At 41.9% G+C, this 14,747-nt stretch overlaps 1 protein-coding gene across 2 annotated transcripts in view; it reads right to left on the bottom strand.

Moving 5' to 3' along the window:
- Positions 1-6,043: 6,043 nt before the first annotated feature.
- The window catches only part of DERA (deoxyribose-phosphate aldolase), a 117,304-nt gene continuing 108,600 nt past the window's right edge, over positions 6,044-14,747 (bottom strand). Inside the window, exons 7-9 of one of the 2 annotated variants that reach the window (XR_010835773.1) lie at positions 11,256-11,368; positions 6,836-7,198; positions 6,044-6,742 (exon numbers count right to left, since the gene is read on the bottom strand). Coding sequence is in view for 1 of the 2 variants with exons in the window: in XM_059080296.2 (XP_058936279.1) it covers positions 6,686-6,742; positions 7,049-7,198; positions 11,256-11,368 (320 nt within the window). In the remaining variant the exon portion in view is untranslated. The remainder of the gene's footprint in view (positions 6,743-6,835; positions 7,199-11,255; positions 11,369-14,747) is intronic. The other variant, XM_059080296.2, reaches the window with a different exon arrangement.

The raw sequence follows: 14,747 nt of genomic DNA, 5'->3' as shown, positions 1-14,747 counted from the left end.
TTGTTATACTGTAGTTGACAACTATTATGACTAGTGACCATCCAACCTCTTTTGAATACTATGTGCCACTTCTCCACAAAAAGGCCGAAGTTACTTTCCCAGTTTCCTTTACAGCTAGAACAGGTATGTGACTGAGTCTCCAACCATCAGACACAACCACACCAGAGTTTGACAACCAAGAGAGCATCTTTGGCCACTGGGATAAATGACGGTCTCAGCTTTCAGGGGTGGCAAAGGCAGAGATTCTGGGTTCAAATGCCCAGAGGTGGTAGGAGTGGGCCTCCACTGGAGCAGTTCTAAAGAATGTCTTGGGTGTTATTCCAAGCTGGCTGTCTCTGTGCCTATCTGGCCTTCCTAGATATTCTGTAAGGTACTCAGTATGCTTTAAAAATACTTACTTTCTGGGCTTCCGTGGTGGCACAGTAGTTAAGAATCCGCCTGCCAATGCAGGGAAGATGGGTTCGAGCCCTGGTCTGGGAAGATCCCACATGCCGCGGAGCAACTAAGCCCGTGTGCCACAGCTACTGAGCCTGTGCTCTAGAGCCCGCGAGCCACAACTACTGAAGCCCACGCGCTTAGAGCCTATGCTCTGCAAAAAGAGAAGCCACCGCAGTGAGAAACCCACGCACTGCAACGAAGAGTAGCCCCTGCTCGCTGCAACTACAGAAAAGCCTGCACGCAGCAACAGACCCAACGCAGCCAAAAATAAAATAAATAAAATAAATAAATAAAAATTTTAAAAAACACAAAACTTACTTTCTGCTCAATCTAGGTAGCAGGGAGTTCTGCTACTTACAACTAAGAACCATGCTTGACTATGTATAGTACTGGCAGAACACACATTTGAAAAGCAAAAGGAACAAACAAGAAAAACCCAAAACCAAAAAAATTTAAAACACGCATTAACCTTGTAAAGACCAAGGACCTAATGTTTTCATTAGCTCCCAGTCTAGAGATCACATATACACAGTAACTTCAAACTAAGATGCCAAGTATCTGTGGTATGTCCCTCTCCTAGAACATTATATCTGTTTTAAATATAAGTTAAAGAATGGGCTCTGTTAAAATAGGTCTTGGCTTTAAGTGCAGTTATACAAGAAGCATCAAAATTTAAAGCATTCCAAAGAGGTAAAATCAAATACTGCTGAATCTTACTATCTAACTTGCTGAAATCCTTTGGAAGATTTCATGGATGATGATTCTAAACTCATCTCCAAAGCTTGCTTTTAAGCCCAAAGTGTGATCAAGTTCACCGCCTCCTGTGAAAGGATTAAGGGATAATGTTACTCCCATTGTTCCCTCTCTTGTTCTTGGCTATGAAAAGCAATAAAATATACACATTTATCCTGGAGTTTCATGATAAAGAAGGGCTGCTGCTGAAGGACTTTACCACTGAACGGAAACAGTTACTTCGGAATCTAGGAGCTGAATACAGTGGTTCTCAAAGTGGGGTTCCTGAATCAGAGCATCGACAACAACCTGGGAATTTCTTGGAAATGAAAATTTTACTGAATTGGAAGCTCTGGGGGTGGCGTCCAGAATCCTGTGTTATAAACTCTCCTGGTATTTCTTTTCTACGCTGAAGTTTGAGAACCACTTTCTTTGGCAGCACAACTAAACCAACTCCAATCAAAGGAGAACTTACTTCTGAGGATGGAATAGCAAGATGTACCTTCTAAATGACACATTTCAGAGCATTAAAGGAGTTCTTCCCTAGAACTAGCTTAACTTCACATGTAGCATAAACTCATTTCTTCTTCATTGAGGGGATAAAGGACTCTTGCTTACTAAGATCCCATAGGGAAGTTTCTTTTCCCAGGGACTGTTAGATATCAAGTACCCTTCAATCTTCTCCTCGGGCTAAATAACCTCAGTCCCTTTTACCTTTATTTAAGACTTTTTAAAAACTCATCATCCGGGGCTTCCCTGGTGGCGCAGTGGTTGAGAATCCGCCTGCCGATGCAGGAGACACGGGTTCGTGCCCGGGTCCGGGAAGATCCCACGTGCCGCGGAGCGGCTGGGCCCGTGAGCCGTGGCCGCTGAGCCTGCGCGTCCGGAGCCTGTGCTCCGCAACGGGAGAGGCCGCAACAGTGAGAGGCCCGCGTACCGCAAAAAAAAAAAAAAAAAAGGAAAAAAAGAAAAAAAAACTCATCATCCTTGTCAAGCTAGAGTAAAACAACCTCATTTGACTGTTCAGTTTAATTGAAACGCATTTTCTATCACGGAACCATAGAAATTAATGCCAAAAAACCTAGGTTTCTTATATTTTACCTATGTTTTACAGTATGAGATGTACTTCTTAAAATAAAAAATCCAATTTTAGGTCTGTCCTTTCTACATAGGATGATTCCTCCTCTTCACCCCGTTCCCCTTCCTAAAAAAAGTTTTAGTTCATCGTAAGGTCACTAAGTATTTCATATATATTGTGTTAAACATTCTGATCCTCATTTGCCCCATTAAATAAGAACTGACCAGATGGACATTCCTCCCTCTCTCCTGAGCAGGGTTTAGTTAATTAAAAATGATTATTTTTACTATGTATTTTATATATCAGCCAGATGTTACCTGCGGTCATTTCTGGAAAGGATCATTTGGTGGTGGTTATAAAATATATATATTTTCCTTTGGGAAGCAAGACTCTTGAGCGTGATGAGGAAAACAAATGTAGAAATGGATTTCACCTCACACCTTCTTCCTGGTGCCAAAATGGGCATGACGTTTCATTTCCTTTGAAAGTAGGATCTATTCAAATTCTTTCTTCTTCTAACTCTGCATCCTGGTCTTATTTATGTTGTGTCAAAAAAGGATCAAGTTGATGGAAGAAAAATTAGTGTTGGTTTTGTCTGTACTAGAAGTGTAAGTTGACTTTTCCAAAGAAACTGATTTGGTTTAAGACATATGTAAGTGGGGCTTCCCTGGTGGCGCAGTGGTGGAGAGTCCGCCTGCCGATGCAGGGGACACGGGTTCGTGCCCCGGTCTGGGAGGATCCCATGTGCCGCGGAGCGGCTGGGCCCGTGAGCCATGGCCACTGAGCCTGCGCGTCCGGAGCCTGTGCTCCGCGGGGGGAGAGGCCACAGCAGTGAGAGGCCCCCGTACCGCAAAAAAAAAAAAAAAAAAAAAGACATATGTAAGTGACATAGCCACTGTTCTGCTCAATTAGGACGGAGACTCCACTGTGTCACTGTGAGGCTGCCCTTCCAGATAGATATTATAACAGTTCCTGCTTTTGCACAGGTCTCCTTAGAAGCTACAGTTCATGCAAACTAATTTGCCTATATTTCCCATTAGTGCTGAAACAATCCAGAATGAGGCAAAGATACTGTAATTACAAAATTGTTTTGTGATTACACTAGTCATTTTCTCTCCATTGGTAGACCCACTAGAATTCAAATAAGTGCTCCCTCTTTTTTCTTAAAAACAAAACAAACAAAAATAACCCACAAAGGGACTTCCCTGGTGGCGCAGTGGTTAGGAATCTGCCTGCCAATGCAGGGGACACGGGTTCGAGCCCTGGTCTGGGAAGATCCCACGTGCCGTGGAGCAACTAAGCCTGTGTGACACGACTACTGGGCCTGCGTTCTGGAGCCCGTGAGCCACGGCTACTGAGCCCACGTGCCACAACTGCTGAAGCCCACGCGCCTAGAGCCTGAGCTCCGCAACAAGAGAAGCCACCGCAATGAGAAGCACACGCGCCGCAACGAAGAAGAGCCCTCACTCGCTGCAACTAGAGAAAGCCCGCGCGCAGCAACAAAGACCCAACGCAGCCAAAAATAAATAAAATTTAAAAAATAATAATAATAACTCACAAAGCAACACTCAACTCTCTTAAAAAAAAAAAAAAAGTCAATTCTTGAGATCACCCAACATTGTGAAAGTCTAACAGATGAAACTAACCACACTATCGGTTAGATTTAGATGGTTGGTCTTCTCCAAGACACCATTTAGAAGATGACTAGAGACAAAAGTTGAGTCTTGAAAGTCTGAAATTCACATGACAACAAACATAATATTTGGTATGGCACAGTGTATGAACAAGTAAGACACTTTTAATTCCAAAGCCCTGGCTCTGTCTTGTAAACATTGTCATGGCATGAGGTGGATCTAGATTCTGTGCTCGGCTCTGACTCTCTGTGTGACCTTGCATAAGTGATATCCCCACTTTGAGTTTCTTTTCTCATGAAAACATAGAACTAGATATTCTCTAAAGTCTCTTTAGACCCCTAAACTATATGATTGGTTGTCTAAAAACATCTTTAAGCCTTAAATATGCCTTATTGAACTGCAGTAATTTTTGTGAGAAGGGCTGGGGGTTGCTTTCATTTACTTAGAAGCTTTAGACACAGAATAGGGTGACTCATCTCCTGATTGTATAAAGCATCTGGTCCCTGTGTCCTGAAGTATCCAAATCGGCTTGTAGTAAATCACGGTCACCTCAGAAATGACCTCTTCCTCTTATGTTTTCATAGCAACCAACATTTACTACCGTCTTCCTATTAAAGTCATCTGTGTTACATTTGATTTCAAGAGCCAGGTAAGGGGCAGACATTCCTGATGAAGTGTCTGATAGCCCTTGGAATAAATTGTCCTCCCAAATATATGATTACTTACCTTTAGATCAGGCCATGTTCATCAGCCTCTAATAGGTTTGAGGGGCTCACTGGTCTTAATTTCCTATGTGAATCTATAATTGTCCGCAGAGGTCAATTTCAGTGGATGCCTCATATAAATTAGAACTGAATATAATGATGCCTGTTCACTTGATCAACTGAAATGACCAGCTGGGTTTAATGGGAGGAAAACAGAAACCCCTGTGAAATTGGAATAGCTTCAAAGGTGATGTGATGTAATTACTTTTCTGAAAAGTTTCTTCTCCAAAGGTGACTGGCCATTGTGCTGGCGTGCACGTGGACCAGCATGTTATGAAGGTGGAAACGGCCTTCAGAGCCACTGACCACATCCAAAGGCCTAAGTCAAAAGTTCGCTTTCTGCTAGGGTGTTAGGGGAAAGCAGAATTTCTTTTCTGCTCTTATTTTTAATCACTTCACTCACAGTTAGAGAGGTGCTTTGAGGGACGTGCCTAATTGACTACTGAGAGGCAAATTCTAAGTTAGATTGCTGCAAAAGTGTTTTCTCCTTAGAGCCAGGTACCATTTTCTCGGATGTGTTATCATTATCTTTAGGGTAAAAAAAATTGAACCCTGAGTGAATCCTGATATCACCTGCATCAACCCCTTTATTTTACAGATGAAGAAACTGAGGGCCAGAGATGTGAACAGACTGGACTAATGTCACAAAGCTAGAAAGAGGAAGGGGCTGGGCTAGAATTCAGCAGATGAGAAGATGAAACCAAAACCAACTCCTCAGTCCAGAGTTTTCCACTTATGAGTAGCTGGAGACTTGTTCAGGGAGGAAAAAAAGATGCTCTCCGTGAAAATCACCATTTAAGATGCTCTCCGTGAAAATCACCATTTAAGAAAACTTAAGTTCTATAATGTGGGAGAGGTGCGGGCAAGCCAAAAAGGTGGAGGTGGGCAGTTGAGAGAGACAGAGAATAAGGGAACCGGTAGCCCACAAAGCAGATGACCATTCCCCATAGCTGACCGGGGGCTCTGTCTACGTGTCTTTGGGTGCCGGGGGATGGTTTTACATACCTGGGGTGACTGCACAGACTCAGGAGCCAGACTGCCTGCCTCGGCTTGATTCTTGACTCTGCTAATTCTGAGCTCTGTGACCTTTGGCAAGTTTCTTAAGCTCTCTGTGCCTCAGTCCCTCATCTGTATAAAAGGACGATAACATCAGTACTGACTGTTGTGAGGATTAAAAACTTTACTGTACTAAGCTTACTGTAACAGAGATTAAATAAGGGTGAAATAAATTGATATACATGAGGAGCTTAGCACATACTAAGTGCTGTTAGCGTCTACTGTTTCTTCGCTATTCACTCTATCAGAGAAAGTGGCAGAATATAGACATAAGTTGTATTTATTAATAATGTACTGAGGTGCTTTATCTGAGTTAAATACCCAAGGACTCTACTAGAAAGTCATTGATAAAACCTCTTTATATGTTTAATGGATTAACTTTTCAATATGTATTATTACAATTTAAAGGTTTTTTAAAAATAAACAACTACAGGAATTCTTTTAATTAAAAAATTCAGTGATATCCACAGTTTCACAAAACAGTGACAGAAATTTCATTAGCAAAACAATTAGTAAAAGGGCATATCTGCTGCAAAAATTAAAGACAGATTTTCAGGGCAGGGAATTAGTGCCGAGTAAGCGAGTCCTGGAGTCAGTGGGAGAACAAGAGCGGTTCAGGGGTGCTGCATTTTCTTTTGCTACAGCACGGCTCTTGGGCAAGTCAACATTTTGCTTCCTTAGAATTTAACATTGTCAAAGCTATCATTAACAACTTACTCAGAGTTCTTAAGAGAAAACCTTCACAAAATTAACAATGGAGATCTTCTAGTAATCAAGACCATTTCAGACATGCCTGAAACGGGGACCATGTGTGTACACACCATGTGTGTACCTGGCTTTTCCCTTTCATTCTTTGAGTTAAATTCAATGGAAATTTTAAGGGGAAAAAAAGTCAGTTACCTATTCCCTCATTTTTTTAATGAAATAATTTTTGCAATCATGCAGAAAGATAGTAAAGGACTTTTCTGGAATTCGTCGCTGATTTAAGACATGGGAAGATCATAATAAGCTGCATATCTTCCAGTCACGTGATGGTAAATCTGTGGGGAAAGCGGGTTGTAATTAGTCATCAATTATTATATTACTATACATAGCAATTAATAATTACAGTATTACATAACAACTTTAGTTACCATTTCATTATAAAGCCCCACTGTTATGCACTCAGCAGAATCTCCATCCAACCTACTGAGGTGGAGGTTTGCCTGGAAGAAGGCAGAGGCTGTGCACAACGAGGTCATCAGGTGAGTTTTCATCTCCAGTTCTCACAACCCAGTAAGTGCCTTTTTATTTCTTTCTCAAAAATACTTGTCAGTTTGTTCCAAGGACAACGGGTTGCTCCTCACCTGCCTCTCGATGTCCGCGAGCAGAGTGCTGGCACCTATTCGAAAGAGTTCTGGCTTCAGCCACTCATCCCCTAGCTCCTCCTTTATGAGGCAGAGCCATGCAAGGGCGTCCTTCGCGCTGCGGATGCCTCCTGCCGGCTTAAAGCCTATCTGAAAGGGGAGGTGGGAAAGAGAGCAGTGCTTAGCATTGTTATTGGGTTGCTTTAAAAACTGGTCCTGGGCTTCCCTGGTGGCGCAGTGGTTGAGAGTCCGCCTGCCGATGCAGGGGACGCGGGTTCGTGCCCCGGTCCGGGAAGATCCCACGTGCCGCGGAGCGGCTGGGCCCGTGAGCCGTGACCGCTGGGTCTGCGCGTCCGGAGCCTGTCCGCAACGGGAAGGGCCACGACGGTGAGAGGCCCGCGTACCATAAAACAAACAAACAAACAAAACTGGTCCTGTGTTAATACGGGGTCTCCATCCTCTCTTTTCTAAAGCCTATTTCGCATGTCCCCCCCCCAAAGACCTTAGAGCACTGACTCATGTCCATTTACACTACAAAACGACTTTTCCAAGATTAATGGGAAGAATGTCACTGCCTCTGAGACACTAATGAGAGTTAATAACCCTCATTAACATTTCACTTACTGGAAAATCATAAACCTCAACCATCTAGACCATAGCTGTGAACCTGGGATAAACAAGAGAGGTGTCAATAAACAGGAAAACATATCACAAAAACCCATTCATTCTCCGTTTCTACCAGGAGGTCAGAAGAAATGTATACCTTTCAAGCCCTCCATCCTGAGCTGCAAAAGAGACATATGTGGATTTAAAACAAGAGAGACTCAGTGAGGCTACACTAAACAAACTAGCAGCAACCAGCAAGGAGAGGTGACAGTCACTTTAATCAACTTAACTGCAGGGACTCTTTTTCTAAGTTGTAAGTAGACCAAGTTACATAAAGCAGCAGAACAGTTAAAAAAGCACAGGTGAAAAAACGGTGTAGGGGACCTTTACACTTCAGTAGTCTCTGAAGGTGGCCACAGAACAGCACAATTCGGCCAATATCTGATGTTTACAAATGATGTCCCTGGGTCTATTCGAAAATGATAAACGTGTCCTATATACAGTAAAACCTGCTTAGTTGGATATACTTGTCTCAAGAACTTGACTATCCGGTATAGTAAACACCCAAAAGCCCACTCAGAGTCTGGCTGCTCTGACAGGTGGCACCAGCAGGGGGTGATTGCTAACAGAATGCCAGAGAAGGGACCCGATAAATGAATGGTCCCATAATCAACCTGTAAAAAATGATTAAGCAGAAACCTTGATTAAATAGAGTCGGGAGACCAGAAGCGGGGGCTCTTACTCCTGGATAACAGAGCCTGACAGGAAGAAGAAAGACTCCTTTTCTGCAAAGGACTCAGCCAGTGAAAAGCCCCGGGCTCCTTGCTTAGTATACGCTGTCTTCCTTTTCCTCTCTATCAGGCGCACTTCTTTCCTCGCCCTGCAGGGACCTGCATGTGGCTCGCCATGGTGGCTGATCCCAAATAAGCCCATCTTTGGCGGAGAAATAGCTAGCGGTCTACTTGCTTTCGGTCAGCAAACCCAACCCAGAAACTCCTAGTTAACCTGGACACCACCACGCCCCTCACATCACATCCAATGACCCACCAAGTCAAGTCCCACCGATCCCACCCTCTGAACTCGTCTATCTCCACACGTACTTCCCTCTCTACTCTCCCCTCCACTGTCTTAGTTTAGACCCTCAGCCCTCACTGGAACACTGGGAGAAGCCTCCTAACCAGTTTCCCCGCCTCGGTCACACGTCACACAGCTAAGCGACAGCCGTGCAGAGATTCTAACCATATGTGCCTATCGCTCTGGAGCCCAAGGGACCCTGTAAGAGCAAGGGGAGGTGCGGGGAGTAGGGGGAGATAGGTAGAGTCAGGTTATTTATTGAGATGAGGCAAAAAAAAAAAAAGAATAAATTTTAGCTCATATTAGCATACATGTTAATCACAGGAGCATTTTCTGTCAATTAGGCAGTGCTGCCTATAGATTTTTCTATACAATTCAGTTGTGTCAGCAAATCTATTCGTCAATGTTTCGAAAGACAGTTTCTAGTGTAAGTTAATCCTTTTTTTTTTTTAAGGGAGAGAATATGGAAAACATAAATCTGCAGTGAAATCAGCTATGAAATATCAAGCCTCTGCTTCTCAGGGGTGACACTAATCATGGTCTGGAAGGCGGCCTGTCACATTTTAAAATACCCCTTAAATCAATGATGTGGAAGCTTCACAGTCTAAGGGCTGCCCGGGCAGCTTGTCAACAATCCAAAAAAATGCCCCTGATTTGCAGATACACACACAGGTCCTATGTGAAATCAAATGTGATCAAGATGAATATGAATTGACTTGTACCTGTTTCTCAATAAAACCAGGATGAACTTTATTTATTAGCTGAGGAAAGGGGGGATACAATTAAAAAGAAAGTAATGAAAGACAGCAAAATGTCCCTCCCTCACTACCCTGATCTAGAACACTGAACACTTAAAACCTTTATTGAAATTCTTGTGTAAGGGCTCTTTTGAGAAGGGGCATGTTCACTTTGTATCCCTAGCACTTAACATAGGTTAACACAGCACACAGGTGACGACTCAATGAATGTTTACTGAAAACAAAACAGGACTGGGTCCCCACTGGAGAATTTTAGCCCCAACTATGGAGCTTATGAAACGTAGAGATGCCTGAAGACTGATCCAGGACTGCCGGGGTGAGGGCCCAGGCATCTGCAAGTACAAAAAGCTTCACATCTATTGTGATGTTCTTTGGCTGAGAATAAGAACCACTGATCGAGTGAGTGGGAGTGGTCTCATTTGGGGGACCTAAAGCTGGAGTTCTCATTTTTACAGCTTTTCTTATAATTTTTTTTTTTTTTTTTTTTTTTTTAATTTGGACCATTGCAGAAAGGCTACCAAGTAGAGGTTACTCAAGTTGGGTTAACTTTCCTATGTAGGTCACCGTGTAGCTATTTATCCTATTTGTACTCTTCTAAGATATGAAGGTATTCTGAAGGAGCAAATGCTGCAAGGAGTTCATTTCCTCTCAAACCCAGGTACCTTCTAAAAAAGGTCTCCGATTCCAAAATAAACTGAGATACAGTCACATATAAAGTCATCACAACCAGCTGGCAAAGGATTAAAGTTCTTTTTTGGGTTTCTATTCAGCAGAAATCATGAGATTGGTTTTAAAAGATGCCTTTCAGGAAGGGAAAGTCTCATTTAAAAATAAAAATTACCTTTCTCGCCAATGACGTTAAAAAAAAAAAAATCCTTTGAGATAATTTGCAGCTAAACAAGCAACCTGAAGTGAAAAGGAAAATCCAAACTCATTTAAAAAAAAAAACACCTCATATGCATTTTTCCTTTTAAATTCATATGTTTCAAAAAATATGTATTATTTTTCGAAAAGATGACAAAAGCGAGCATATACCCTCCTCAGCTTAACAGTCTTCCAAAGAGCACCTCCGGCTGCCATAAAACGCAAAAATGGATATTTAATTCAAGAGCTATATAACGTCTAGCTACCTTTTCCCTGCTGTTTCACAGCATTTCATTATTTTGTTTAATAAGTTCATCTCCTCGAGAATTTTCTCTTCACCTCATATTATTAAAAGTAATAAGTTTTTCTGGACCGGGGGTTTCCCAACAGAAAAACCAATTTATGTGTGTCCTTCAATAATGACAGGAAAAGATTATTTCCCATTATATTGCATACTTTTCATATCACCACCACAGCTTATCATTCAATAAATGTTACTCTGCAATTCTTTCCATTCCTCAAGAAGTTTAATTTCTGCATTAACCTGTTTTCTCTGGCCAACGCCTTACCAGAAAGCTTCTGTGTTGCAGCAGAATTAGTTCGTTAAGGAACCCATTTAGGAATCTCTCGTCAGTGATAGAATTGTCTTCGGTTAATAAAAGGACATAAAGTGAGTTTACACCTTGATCACACATCCTAACGCCCACTCTCATACTCACTTTCTGGGAATCGCACAGTTTCTCCCCGAATGTATTCTTTTGTAGTGAAAGGTAAATTAAACGTTTATCTTAATACAGGTAACGCACTCACACCATCTGCCTATAAAGACAGTTATCGTGGCTGTGACGAGTATTGTAAATAACATTATCTTTACTCCAAAGAAAGATTTGCTGGCAATAATATACCTTGTTTCCAGTTTTCCAGAAGAAATCCCTAATGGCCCGTAGCATGACTATAGCTACTGGGAAGGTGGCATTTACTGTTTCTTTTCCAGTAGAGGTCTTAATAAAATCTGATCCTAAAACAAAAGGAAGAAAAAACTCCATGTTAATTAAAAAACTTATTTTTTACACTTTTGAGTCGGTGGAAGAAACGAGTTGTGTAAATTCTTTTTCCTGAGGAACATGACTTTATTTTTCATCAATTATTTGAAAAACTAAAACCAAATCTCTCTTTAAAATCATTCTGTCCACATTTTTTTTCCACTGACCATACGATGGATTAAATTAGGCACCAAATGGATTCTCACTGATCCTTGGAGCTCTTGTCTCTATATTTCCATATCAGCAATTAAAACCAAGTTGGTTTATTTAATGCAAAACTGAGAGGAATAGAAACAATTTCATGCCCTGTGCTTAGCATCATATATCATAACATTTTACGACAAAACTGGAGGGCCTACTCATATTCTTAGGTGTGACAGAAAGTACACAGTACAGCTGTGACAACACAAGGAGAATCACCATTAGCTGATTCCTACTGCATCGTTCGTTAACGAAAGCTCTGTCTTCCAACCAGATCGATCGTGATTTTCATGAAAGACACCATGCATTTTCAACTTGCAAATATTTTAAACACTTCCTGTCTCTCAAATGTATCTTAAACCTATTGATGTAGGTTTCTGCTGAATAGAAACCCAAAACAAAATAGCACAAGGAAACAAAGAGAGAATAATAATAGTTAAGAGTCACTGAGTGCTGTGCACTACGCACTATTCTAGGTGCTTTATAAGTTCTGACTCAATCGATCCTCACAATAACTGTGTAAGTACTAATATGATCCCCATTTTTAAAGAGGAAATTAAGGCACAGAAATGTAAAGTAACTTGCTTGAGGTCACACAGTAAGGGCAGGGGGTAGGTAGAATTCTAACCAAAGCAATATAGCTTAGCCCACGTGCTATAGAGTCTCTGAGAAACTTACTGAGGGTCACACAGTCAGACAGCCAAACACAGACTCCATCCTTCAGGTGGTGAACCATCCTCACAATGCTCCGTGCAGACCACAGATCAGCAGCACAGGCGCTACCAGGGAACGTGTTTAAAACGTAGACTCTCGGACTTCCCTGGTGGCACAGTGGTTAAGGATCCACCTGCCAATGCCGGGGACACGGGTTCAATCCCTGGTCCAGGAAGATCCCACGTGCCGCGGAGCAACTAAGCCTGTGCACCACAACTACTGAGCCCGCGTGCCTAGAGCCCGTGCTCGGCAACGAGAAGGCACCGCATCGACGAGTAGCCCTCGCTCGCCGCAACTAGAGAAAGCCCGCGCGCAGCAATGAAGACCCATCGTAGCCAAAAATTAATAAGTAAATAAAATAAATTTTTTTAAAGTTTGTTTAAAAAATAAAAATAAATAAATAAAACGTAGACTCTCAGGCCCTACACCAGACCAACTGAATCATAATCTGAATAGAAACAAGGTTCCTAGGTGACTCCTGGGCCAGTGCATGGCCCTCGCGCACGGAATCTGTGGAACTCTATGTAAGGCTAATCTCTGAGATTCTCCCCGGTCTGTCAAAGAAATGGTCAAAAGAAGTGGAGACAAGAAGTGGCCAAAACTTTCCCCTCTGGTTGCAACTGCAAAAGACACACCCAGGACTATCCTGTGGATAGAAAGGTTCAAATCAACATGCCTTTCAGCAAGCACGCTGTGTGAAAGGCACAGTGGGAAATAGAAAACAAATCACTGGAGCCCTTTCCCTCAAAAGCATACATGCTATGAGCAGGTATAGAGGAAACATAAATCCTGGGTAATCACTTGAAGAGCCAGAAGTCAGGAGATCTGGTGTCCAGCTCTGCCAGATACTGTATTTACCTTGCAAATTCCATCACCTAACCTTCCTCATTTATAAAACATGTCTGGAAGTTCTTACTTGCTTCACAGTGTTATACAAAGAATCAAAAGAGACAAATCTCTGTGAAAAGACTGTGAAAACTGTCAAGTGTTATACAAACAGAAATGGAGCAAAGACCTAGGTAGGGCTGCAATCTGTGTAAGAACCACAGGAATTCTGATCTATCCAAGCAGGTCATCGGAAGCCTTCTTTCCTTTGGGCCTATAGGCCCATTTGGGGAAACGGAGATGTGCCTGCCATGCCTGCATTCATTCAAGAAGTATTTACTGAGTGCTTACTATGTGCTGGATTCTGTTCTACACGCTGGGAACAGATCATGACACAAAACAAAGTTCTTGCCCTTGTGACTGGATTCTCTAGAAGAAAAACACAATCAACAAAGAACTATATAACAAAGGCCAGGTGGAGGGAAGTGTGGTGAAGAAAAATAATGCAACATAATGAGAAAGACAGGGACGGATTTGGGGAGAGGTAGCTGTATTTAAATAGTCATCATAAGGGCATCTCAGTAAAATTCAGAGACTGATGAAGGGAATCTATGAAAAGAGCACCACAAGCGGGAAACAGCAAGTGCAAAGGCCCTGAAGCAGGCATGTGCTAAGCTGATGAATGAGTGAATAAATGGGACTCCACAACCAATGCCCGGCCCCTACAACATCAGAAACAACAAGCAAAGAGAAGAAATGAAAGCCCGCAAACAGATGTAAGGGGTGTGAGGAACATTACTAAAAAATTCACACTGAAACCATGATGTGTTTTCCTAATAGGTGACACTGCCTTCTGATTCACTAGAAGGCTTTTGGGTACAACACTGGATCTATATGAATTCTTCTAAGCATCTCAGAAGAGAAGATTATTAAGACAGAAGACCAAGGCCATATTTAGAGGCCTAAAAAAAAGGTACAGTCACTTAAAAATCACACCATCTAAAGTTAACCAAAAGAGCCAAACTCCCTTACGGAGGAGACTATCTTCCTAATACACCTAGAAGAAAACACCTACCGTGATAGCGATAGCAGCCCAGGAGCTGTAATGGTGGCCTACACATTGTCTGTGCCCCATTCTTGACTGTATCGTTTGAAGACAGGTGCTATACCTTTCTGTGCACTTCTGTATCCCCAGAGCGTGACACACATGAGAAGCTTAATAAATTTTGGATGGGTGGGTGGCCACAGTTACCAAGAAAAAGCAAATTATAATATTTTCCATGTTTACCTGACAAATGGGGAAAGGAAGACAGTTTGGGGTTTCATTCCAGTCCCAGTGACAAAATTGGGCAGGTGGCTTAGAAGAAAATATCATTTTATTTATTTATTTTAAGTTCAGAACAGATTTAGGTCTATAGCAATATTACGAGGACATTACAGACAGTTCCCATATACCCCACACTCAGTTTCCCCTATTATTAGCAACTTATATCAGTATGGTACATTTGTTATAAGTAATGAACCAATATTGATGTATTATTATAACCAAAATAATACTTTATTTAGATAAATAATACTTTATTTAGATTTCCTTAGTTTTATTCAGAATCCAAT

This window comes from Kogia breviceps, chromosome 12 (assembly GCF_026419965.1).
Source record: "Kogia breviceps isolate mKogBre1 chromosome 12, mKogBre1 haplotype 1, whole genome shotgun sequence".
Taxonomy (NCBI): domain Eukaryota; kingdom Metazoa; phylum Chordata; class Mammalia; order Artiodactyla; family Physeteridae; genus Kogia; species Kogia breviceps.
Note: the sequence above shows the minus strand (reverse complement) of the source record. Positions and strands in the feature narration are given on the sequence as shown.